Source organism: Rhopalosiphum padi, chromosome 1 (genome assembly GCF_020882245.1).
Source record: "Rhopalosiphum padi isolate XX-2018 chromosome 1, ASM2088224v1, whole genome shotgun sequence".
In the NCBI taxonomy this organism is placed as follows: domain Eukaryota; kingdom Metazoa; phylum Arthropoda; class Insecta; order Hemiptera; family Aphididae; genus Rhopalosiphum; species Rhopalosiphum padi.
In genome coordinates this window covers 82,018,604-82,030,670 of record NC_083597.1, presented here as the reverse complement: position 1 = coordinate 82,030,670, position 12,067 = coordinate 82,018,604, and the positions used below count along the sequence as shown (strand labels likewise).

Genomic DNA, 12,067 nt, shown 5'->3' with positions numbered 1-12,067 from the left:
ACATTATAAAATTTGCAATTATCAATTTCAGAAAGTATTTTTTTTTGTATACAAGGATATGGGATTGTTTTTCTTCATCGCTTTATAATTTGTTAATTATTTGGAAAAACTATGTTTTTTGGTCTACCGTCCGACTATAAATTAAACACAGATATTGAAAGAAATAACCTGCAGCAGTCAGGCTTTCAGATACAGACACGATTAATTCAACGAAGGGATGGTCCGCCATTTTCCTGTGTAATGCTTTGGCTCCGCCCAAATGGGGTGAGCTTCAAGCGCAAAGGGACGAGCAATGATTTTAAATAGGTCTCCGCAGTCTGAATATCAGTTAGTCGTTGGACCACGCTCACCAAAACTGGACAGATTTGTAGTTAGGTTAAATCTCACTCAAAATTGTTCACTTAGAAATTATTTTGTTTTAATGTCTTCTTATATAGCGATTGATACGACTAACCAATCAGCAATAAAATTATTATTATTATGAACCATTCAATGACGCCGTCACCGGACATGCACAACATTTACGGTTTTCACCATCATCATCATCAACAGCAACAGCATCAGCAACAATCACCCGATTTACTTAGAAGTGGTGGCCACGTTGTGACCACTAAAGCCGATTCTTCATCATCATCACCGTCACTCTGTTATAAGTAAGTATATAATTAAATATGAGTATAGATTTCATTAAAAATAACTTAGGAATTGTATTTTTTATTTAATAGTGATCACCATAAAATTAACATATTAAAAATTAAATAAACATACAATTTATAATATTAAATGCTTATAGTAAAGTATTAATAGCTTATAGGTCATTCTAACATATAATATATAATATAACTAAATAGAATGCAATTTGTGTAATAAGTAAAATTATGTTAGTTTATATACCTATAGTAATTAATAAATTAATTCCACTTAGAATCCAAAATAAATAGTAAGTATAGGTATAATTATGTATATACGAGTAGGTGATATTATTACTATCGCTTAAATATATATAATTGTGTCTCCCTATTTTTTCCACCACAATTACATTAATGCTGCAATACAGGAAAATATGTTTATATTTTACTTTAACGCATTGATTCTCGATCAATGGTATGTGAAGAAAATTTCAGTATGATAAAAAAAAATCGAATTAATATTAACATTAAATGCATTATTATTTTATTCTTCAAGAGTATAATCGGATAAACTGACATGATAATTTTTCGTGTTGGAGCTCTTAGGATTGCAATTTGAAATACAAATTCAACAAATAGATAATGCAAATAGGTAACAATATTATAATATATTTTTCTTGTATAACTAAAACAATAATATTTATCTATGTAGGTATCTACCGAAGCTTTGTAAAATAATATTCTTACTGGTAGTAACGTATATTCATATCACTGCACAACATTTTTGTGTAGTAAAATAAGTCTATTTAAAATATTTTTAATATTTTATTTAGTATTTAGTATTTTTTTTTTTTTTTTAATGGATCTATAACTGTTAAACTGTTTGGAACTCACCCTCAAGTTCTCATATAGAAATACCATAATTAATTATGAATTATATCAGTTTTTTAGTGTTTGATACTAATTGTACATAACACGAATATTCTAACTTCTATTATGTACCATACTATTACTAACATAAGCGAATTAAATAAACACGCTTATCCACGATAATTGAAAATTAATTATTGACGTCCTATAATATTGTTGATTCCGAACGGAATTTATTTACCAAAAAGTACCAACGAAATAATATGCTTTCATAGAATATTCAGTAATTGACTCTAATTTTTGTTTCTAATTTCAGTAAGACTTCGACTTTCACACAAGATTTCATGTTATCCAACAACTCGTGTCAAACGCAGCAGCAACAGGATGACGACAGCTGCAGTGATGGCGAAGACTCCAGTCAACCCAGCTGCACTTACCGATCTGTCAACCACAGTTTCGTAGGGACTTCGATAAGACAAGGTAAACATTCTTAATATAATTAACTCTAATTTTAATAAAAGTAACAGATAAATAAGATATTTGTTATATTATACTTCAAAAATATTGGGATGCAAAATAATTGATCCAAATATGAAACAATAATAGCAAAAATCAGGCTAATCTTCTAATATAGCCACCTTCTATAAATTAATAATTATAATATTATAATAATTTAAAAAACCATTGAGTTAACAAGTATCCGTTAATACCTTATATATTCTAAAAACTTTAAATACATAAATGCTACTTATAGACTGCCCCGCTTAATGCATCAAAATTTTTTTTTTTTGATAATAATATATAATAAATCAAAATTTTGAACGTCTACACATACTTATTAAACCGGCCTCGACTGCAGTAGTTAAAATTTAACAGTTAAATACAAGAACAATATTATGTTTGTTAAAGATCGACGAATACATTATTATAGATTTCAATAATTATACTTTTAATAAGTATATGACCATTTACCATTGTTTAGGCAATGTCATTAGTTACCCTTCTGTTGAGTAACTATATATGTATATATATATATCGCTATTATATAGGATATAACCTAGGTATAACATGCCCCATCATGGCATCATCAGTGACGTTTAATATAATCTTATTCTTATACTATAATTATCTTTTGTTCTACTATATCTATTGTCGTGTTCATATTGTATTCTAAAATAAAAAAAAATCATAATATATCATATATCTTATTGTTGAAAACTATATCTATATAGTATAATATTATATATTCCATTTTCGGCACTTTGATCGTCCATTTAGCGCAAGAGTATTGTTTTACAACCCGTATATGATTTCTTGACTCCCTCTCATTATAAATTAGGAAATTTATGCAGAATAAAAGTTGGTGAATTTAATGCTGATGTTATGTGTCTATAGTTATTATTTATCAATTTTTTGAACTTTTTTCGGATATGCTGCACTTGCGCAATACGCTTGCGGTGAAAATACCATATGAGCGTGATGTCTTGTGTTTTTGTGTGTATAATGTAAATTGTTAGGTTTAATAATTATCATTTAATATATATAAAATATAAACAATAAAACGAATTATTGTTTTATATAAGCCAACAGTAGTTAGCGAAACACTAGCTAACGAAACATTTCGGTTTGTTACATACTCTGAAAGTAAAAACATTCAAAGCAGAAAGCTATATATATATATGATTGTGAAATTGATTTTCCGACATTGTCCAATCAATTCGAAAATTGTGACAATATTTTGCAAATTAATTTCAAATGATTAAAAATTGATTTAAAAAATTTATAAATAAGAATCAACGTTGTGTTATTGTTAGGTTTAGTACTAAAGTAAATTGACCTATAATCATTATAAACTTAAAGTTAAAAACATTATTTATTTTGTATTTATGATATTGCTTTTTTTATGATATTTCAATTTTGATGTAAGTTATGAGTTTATGACTATGAGTATGTAAGATACTAATTTTATCAAGACATTGAAACTTTAAAGTGCTTATAAATTGTTGTACAATTGAAATATCGCCAAAAAGTCAACATAATACCACAGATAATATCCTTAACTTAATAAGTTTAAATTTTTTAAATTTTATGTCAGTTCATTCTAATAATACAGTTAATAAAGTAAAAACACAATTATCAATTAACTAATCATTTTTTGCATATGTGGCTTAAATATACTACGCCAAAAATAGATTTTTTTTAAATATATACACCATATACGGACTTGTAGGTTCCCTACTTTATACCTATTGAGACCAGGTATTTTTAGTAACTATCGAATCACGGTAAAATAGTATATTCATTTATACTACTAACCTAACCGGATGTTGGTTTTAAAAAATACAGTTAATTACCAGTATACCGATAATGCCGGCAACTCTAGATGACATCCTCTTAATAAACTATTATGTACAAAACTTATTGCGTAGTATACTCTTTTTATGTATAAAAGATATTTACAATCTGTGTACACAGAATAATACAATGAGTAAATAGTTTAACATATAGAGGCAATAACGCTACGTTAAAGACGGAAGCATCCATCGACACTATATACTTCTACTAGTTCTACTGTAATATACCTACACAAATATATTATGCGTTGCCTACTACGATATAGAAAAGATATTTATTATTACTACTAAAAGAAAACTTCTACATATACTCAATAATATTATCATAGGCGTACGTACAGGGGCGGCAGAAATAACATAAAATATTTAATTATGAGCTTCAATAAATTGTATCTCCATAAAGTTTATCAGTTATCACAAATCATTTATTTGTGTGCATCATAGAAAACAAATAATTTTAGATTATACAATTATCTACTACAGCTGTATAATTATTATCGCAAAATATTATAATAATTATATTATCATAATATTAATATTATAGTCAACAAATCTAAACATAAATTTGGGTTTCTGAAAAGTTCATCTTTTTCAATAAAACTTAATCAAACCAACCAATAAACAATTTTAATTTTGAGTACTTATAAGTTATTACTTTCCTAAAATAAAAAAGTTAAATTATGAATTGGATTCATGGAAAATCTGGAAAACGGGTCGGATTATCTTTATGCTGCTTAAAACTGGAGTCTGCGCACACTTAAAAATGTGTGGAATGTATGGAATGTATGAATATAGGTATGTGCACTCTATAGTATTCGTAAACAATTATAAACTATTTTAAAATATATAAAATATCTAACCGTATACAACGACTATATATTACACTACTTAGTACTTAATAGCCAATAGGTATGAAATAAGTAATAACTAATAAGTTACCATTATTAGATGAATAACAGTGGTGTATATAGTGGGTGGGTTAGGGGTTCAACCCCCCTACCCCCCACCGAAATTAATTGTTGGTACGGGATACGTTGCATGCTTTGCGAACCTGCTTCGAAAATTAATATAATAATATAACAACCCCTTCCCCAAAAATATAGTATATATACGCCACTGATAGAAAATAATATAAAATGAGGAAGTATAATAATTTTATTGAATTATATAATAGGTGACTAATAGTCTACGACTTGGAAACATAAACGTACTCAGATATTAGATTTCTATATATCATAACAATTTTTTTTTTGTTTATTTTAATTATTTGTTCTTAAGATAAATATTTGTACGTGTTATGGTAGATAATATATATATATATATATATAAATAATAAGTGCAATAATTTATCAACCATCCCTGAGTTGTGAGTGAGTTTCAAAGTATAATTCCGAGATCCACAATTATTATATTATCATTACTATTATTGCTATTTATATGAGCATTTTTGTTTATTTTGATTCCCATGTTCATGAAATTTGATGGATTATAAGTTTTAATAATAATCGTTTGCCATCAGGTGCTGACTTGTCCTCGCCCAGTTCAATGGGCCGTCACAATATGGTGGCGGTGGCGGCGGCAGCAGTGGCGGACGGTTACTATTCTGGAAGCACCACTAACCACGGTAATGGTAGCGCGGGCCATCATCATCATCACCATCACCACGGTCACCATCATCACCATCACCATAACAGTAACGGAAATGGTCATAACCATCACCATCACAACGCCCCGGCGGGAATGGCTGCAGCGACAATTGTGGACGCACAAGGCGCGGGCGGGATCGGCGGCGGCGGTGGCAGTGGAGGTGGCGGGTACAGGGTGCAGAGGCAAGCGGCCAACATACGGGAACGTAGACGAATGTTGAGGTCAGACCTGGCGCCGACTCGGGCAGCGGATAGGCCCACGCCGGTCAAAATGTAAGACCCTGACGCGGCGCACGCGCGCGTAAACACCATCGCTAGGGCGGGTCGAATTCGCACAGCGATCATATTTTATGCGATTAAGTCAAAAAACGGGGACTCCTTGGCCGACATGCACTGAAACGACTTTTTTATAATTTTTAGAAACACATACACAACATGGTAGATTAGATGAATAATAATAATAATAATGATATCATTGATATCATCTATCTATAATTTAAAGGCTTTGTCCTGACCGGCAGTGAATCAATGTAGAAACTAAACTATCTATAAAAGCTATAGACATGGAATTTTGATAGTACCTTCGTTTCATAATGTTAAATGTCAGTGCGCAATATGAAATGATTTTGCAAAATTAGTATTTTAAAGAGAATCTAACTCAGGTTTTTTTCGAAAAACGATTATTATTTTGTTTATATAGAGCTTCCATGGGTTACAGATATTTTGTAATAATATTATTATTATAGACGGATAAATTTTAGACCTATATTCTATATTTGTTCAAAACCATTAAATTACGTCGCGTTCAACATTTTTCGTATGAGGCTATAGCTATATCACATACTTATTTAATATTTTAGGTAGTTTATAGGTAGTATAGATTAAAGTAAGATGTTCAAAAACAAAAGTAAATAGGTATTTGCAGCTGTTTTAAGTGTTATTTTGTCATAAATTATCGGTTAATACATACCAAAATCAATAATAACAATAAATTGCTTAGATTATTAGTATTATATAATAAAATTAATTGCATAAGTAAAAATTAAATAATTAAAGTATACCGTATATTATAGTTATTATACCTATATACTAGGTATATAGGTTAAATAAATAATCATGCAGATATGCTACAGACCTACCACCTACAGTATAAGATATTGTTGACAAATATTTAATCATTTTTATATTTATTTAGCAAACTTTGATTTTTCACTTTTTTTTGCGATTTTTTTAGTAAGCCAGCTTCCTCAAATTTAAAAATACTGATACGAGAGCAATAGCGTATATTTTATATAATCATATTTTCTACCAACTTGATAGTATAAGAAATGTGGCATAGTTTACATTAAACCTGCCTAATTGATAATTCAGGTGCATTTTACATAAAAAATAATATTATATTATTATATTATGTACAAATACTATTATGTTCAATAAGTAAAAAATTCGGAATTTTTATAATTTGTAAATCACTCCAAACCGACAAAATTAATCTTTTAGATTTGGAGTTCTCGTGAGTATTGTATAATAGCCGATTTGTACTGGTATTAACCGACTTCTAAATTGTTGATACTTTACGCCATTCATATATTGAATACATTTATTTTAATCACACTCATACAATTAATATAAAAGTAAATAATATATCATCAATAGCTTAGTTTTTAAATCGTAGTTGTCTCATTTGGTGTTGCTCATACGTTCTGCCACAAGATCTTGCGCGAAATTCCAAAACATTTTTCAATACACCTAATACATATAAACGCATGTTGAGTTCCCGTAATTATAATCATAAATACTGACAAACGACGTTCGCGGTCACTTACAATATTTTATTATAATGAATCGTTTGGTGTTTAGCAGCATCAACTCGGCGTTCGACGAGCTCCGCGGTCATGTGCCCACGTTCCCGTACGAAAAGCGGCTCAGCAAGATCGACACTCTCCGCCTGGCAATCGCGTATATTGCACTGTTGCGCGAAGTGTTGTCGGCCGACTGCGACCCGCTCACTTATGTCCAGCGATGTCTAAGCGGTGAACGGACACCTGAACGCGCCGAATGGAACACCAGCGGTTAGTATGATGTCCATATATTATACGATTTATACGTAAAAATATTTTATTGCAGTTTTTAAAAAACTCGCAGTCACAAATAATTTTAGGTATTAATATATCGAAAAAAACTCCTGCAGAGTGAACATTGATAATGTTGTAACTTTATAACTTCAACAATTTTTGACACCTTCACTTTAATATTAAAATATTGAAAACTATAAGAAGACTGAATTAAACTAAACATACATACTATATGTTGTTATATTAAGCGCTTGTGAGACAACTGTAATGCAGTGTAGCATCCTATATACTCCTATACCTATTAAAATGTCGCATGATTATTATGAATTGTAATTTTCATCTCATCCTCCCTTGAAACAAAATCATTGTGAAACAGTCTTTGTCGACGTTGCGCAGGTATTTGATAGGGCGTGGACAGAGGGACTTCTTTACAAAATTTTCACGCTTAAGTCTTTTCAAACCAGTCACATATTTGCAGCACAGATAATATTTTATATACACAACCTATTACGGTAGGTATTCCTCAAGGAAGTAGTGTATACTAACTTCTATACTCTATAACATTTTTACCTCGAATATACTTCACTCAGATGACATTTATATTAGGTAGATATTTTGCTACCTCCGACGATGATACGGCTATAATCTTTTCCCACCCAGACCTTGAATAATCCTCAAAACGACTTCAGGATCATATATTAGGTAAAACTCCAAAGCTGGTCCTACTTTTGGAGAATAAAAATTAATGAAACCAAATCTAGCCATACAACCTTATTCACTCTATGCTCAACTAATAGTCTTTTCCTATCCATCAACAACAATGTTATCCCTGAACATGATAATGTTAAATACCTAGTAATTTACCTCGATAAAAAAACTACATCAAAACTAAACGTTAACGTTAACCATTAAACTTACGTCTTCATACTTTGATAAACCTGAATTCACTCAAACTATGATATCAATTTGGATTATACTAGTCTTTAAAGTTTACAACCTGTTGCAGAAAAAAATAATCCTATACGACCTAACGACCTCAAAAACAATGTTCAATATTATACTCTAATAAGTTGTTTTAGTTAAAGATTAGGTTTTAATTTGTAAGTTTTATTGTATAAGTACACCTATTAAATACATGGATGATGAATTGTTTTTTTTATTTCCACAGATCTAACAGCTAGACTTTCGTGGATCAACTGGGAGAATTTGGGCGTGAATCCCAATAGGCGAGGCGTCTTGACGTCTTACTCGATTCCTGACAACGTTAACAACTAAAATTAACTTGAATACTGGCGGATACTTCGATCGTCGGTTAAAATTATCACTGTGTATATTACATACAAATATGTATATTATTTTCGTTTTAGGGATTTTATTCACTGTTAATATTTTATTATATCGATTAATATATTTTTAGTTATAATATAGGGGAATGTGCAATAGGTACTTTCTTAAAAGATAAAAAAAAAAGGAGACTGCATATTGTAGACGTTTTGATCCTTAATAATTACTTACTCACTTATATGTTATAAATAATGCCATAATGGTATGTATTTACTATTTTAAGGGGATTCGTTATCGACCGTTTAAAAGGAGACAATATAGGCAATATTTAAGTGCGTGCATGCATGTTGTTGAAAAATTACTAGAACTTCCAGCAAACGCACGCACATAATATCACCAACTGATCAACTTGTGGTCAAAAGATATATTTTTCATTAAAAAATCGTAGTAATATTTTTAATCTACCATTTTTTTGTGAATCGTGTCAATAAAACTAAATATTATACTATTATGTTAAGAAATTTGAAAACATATTCATTATAGTATTTAATTTGATCTTGTTAAAATTGCTCATCCCCAATTTTATTTTCATGATTCGGTATAATTATAATATTTAAAAATTACTCAATTTTTACATTTTAAAATCAAATTTAAAGGAACAGTAACATGTAGTTAAAATGTACAGAAGTGGAATAATAGAACTAAAATAAACTTTTATAGTTTTATTGATAGGATTGTGGACCAAAAACAAATATAGATATATATATTTGTCAAAAAAAAGTAGGTATGGATGAATCCCTTTAAGTGCTAATAGTATACTTAATGAAAATTGAAAATAAAATTAATAACTATTTATTGGCCATTATAAATTATAAACTAAAATTAATTTTAATAATTAAAATATTATCACAACTCATAGTGTTATAAAATATAATACATTTATTTTACAACATACCTAATTTATAATTTGTACATTTAAAACATTGTTGTTACCTACCTAATGGCTTAATAGTTCCTGACTGCCAAAGAGAAAGTTATTTATTTTACAATAAAATGTGTTTTTTTTTTTTTTTTTGCTTTGTAAATCACTTTTTGAAGCATTAATAACGCTCCAAAAAATCTATAGGTAATATAATATTATATCTGATTCCTCAATTGGTTATAAATTATTAAACAAGGTTAAAATATTGCATAATATATTAACATTTTCAGCAAAAGAGTGAAACTGTTTGATCTGGAATGACGTAATAGATAAATATGAGATATGACTCTAAGACACTAACAAGTGAAAATATAATTGATTCATATTCATGATTGGTATTTATTATTTGGTTTGAATAATTCAAAACATATACGATATACCTATTAAATTGAATATTTTTAAGCCATTTTAGGTACTTACTATATTATTTAAAACAAATTACAAAAAAATTGTATAAGATCAAATCAAATGAAAATAGACAATATTCAAAGATTACACATTATAAATGTATTCGAATAATGAAACATCACTAAAACCTGCTTATAAATATCATGTTTAATCAATTATACTTGGACTTTGGCGAGATAATTATAAAGTTCTATTTCTATGCTATTTACTATTCAACTTATTGTAATGTTCAAGTTATTTTTTTTTTCTTATAATCTTAATGTACATTTTAATAACACATTTAAGTGATTTATTATTTAAATAGGTAATGAAATTTAATGTAAAATTGTCAGATTATTACGTCGACAGCTTGAATATTGGACTCAAAATTTTTTATAGCATTAATATTTTACAATATATGGCATAAATGCCAATGTAATATTCACTATTTTATATTAACCATAACTTGCTTAGACCTTAATAGCTAACTAATTTTAAGTTATATCTTATATCAAACACAAACACAAAATAAATAAGTACAATATACAACTATTAGAGAAATGTATAAAATCATAATATTTAAATAAAAAAGTCTTAGTACTGTTTTTCAGCCAGTGAATCCTACAAAATATAATTTATTATCTTAATAATTCAACATAAATACAATTACCAGACTTTATTTTTTATTAAGTAAAAAAGTACGATATAATAAAATCACATAAAAAAGTAGGCATGTGTCACTCTGCTATACATTGGGTATCAAGTAGGTCACTGTTATAGCCTTATAGGTAGGTATGTTAAATCTGAATTTAAGTAGTGAAACTTTAAGTTAAGGTTAAGTAAGGTTATTTGTTTTCGAATTACAATAAAATACTAATGAATATTAGTAGTAAAAATTTTAAATTCAAACGGTCATAAAAAAATTAGTTTACATTTCCAGTAAAATTTTTAAATGTTTAATCATATAATTACTGATTAATTGTATACACGGTTATCACATTTTAAAATTGTAGGTAGAAACAGTAAATCTTTTAAGAATTTTTAATTTGTAATTTGAGGTTTTGATGAATTTTGTAAAAATTATAAATTTAAAAACTCATAAAAAAATATTGCGATTATAAATTTTTGATACTTTTTAATTGGGATATGAAATAATTTTTAGGATCTTTGTATTGAATTTAACATTAATAAAAAAGAAACAAAAATCGAAAATTTGAATCGTCTATACTCTATAGTAAAAATATTTTGAAAATTATACCATAGTAATATAAAACAATTTTCAAGTTTATTTGGTTATTGGTTTATGAATTAATATTCAAATAATAAAATAAAGAAATTAATTTAGTCAAACAATAGCTTATCATGAAAATTATATTTCATTATTTTTTTGTTTGTTTTTTCTGACTGGAAAAAAGTATTGGACATTTTTACTTCTCTAAAGTACAAACTAAATCCAATTTGCTATCCAAAACCAAACCACAAAATTGAAAATTGAAGAAATTTATTGACTACTTATCGGCTATCGCGTACACAATAGAAAACACATCATTATAAAATTATTAATACATTCATCGCTCTACTTAGAATCTTAAATGTAGTTATATCATATTCAAATGTTGGATTAAAAAATATATACCGTAACTGTACCTAACTTAAATAAAAATTAGTATTTTTTTTAAGCAAACATTCATCTTTAGAAAATAATTAACATTCACATATGACTAAGATTAATAATGGAATCAAGTACCCATAAGTCATAAATAATAAATTAATTTAGGAATTGTCACATTGACAATTTATACAATTTACGTCTGACATTTGAAACCTAGAGTCCCAACTA

At 28.1% G+C, this 12,067-nt stretch overlaps 1 protein-coding gene across 2 annotated transcripts; it reads left to right on the top strand.

Moving 5' to 3' along the window:
• The first annotated feature begins 316 nt into the window (after positions 1-316).
• On the top strand, positions 317-12,051 carry LOC132917155 (dual 3',5'-cyclic-AMP and -GMP phosphodiesterase 11-like). 2 transcript variants are annotated; one of them, XM_060977754.1, is made up of 5 exons: positions 317-653; positions 1,816-1,979; positions 5,373-5,772; positions 7,363-7,571; positions 8,743-12,051. In XM_060977754.1, the coding sequence occupies exons 1-5, from the start codon at positions 481-483 to the stop codon at positions 8,847-8,849; spliced, it is 1,053 nt and encodes a 350-aa protein (XP_060833737.1). In that variant the 5' UTR covers positions 317-480; the 3' UTR covers positions 8,850-12,051. The 2 variants fall into 2 exon arrangements, with proteins under 2 accessions (XP_060833737.1, XP_060833736.1); XM_060977753.1 differs by having other exon boundaries at positions 7,360-7,571.
• Positions 12,052-12,067: the final 16 nt, after the last annotated feature.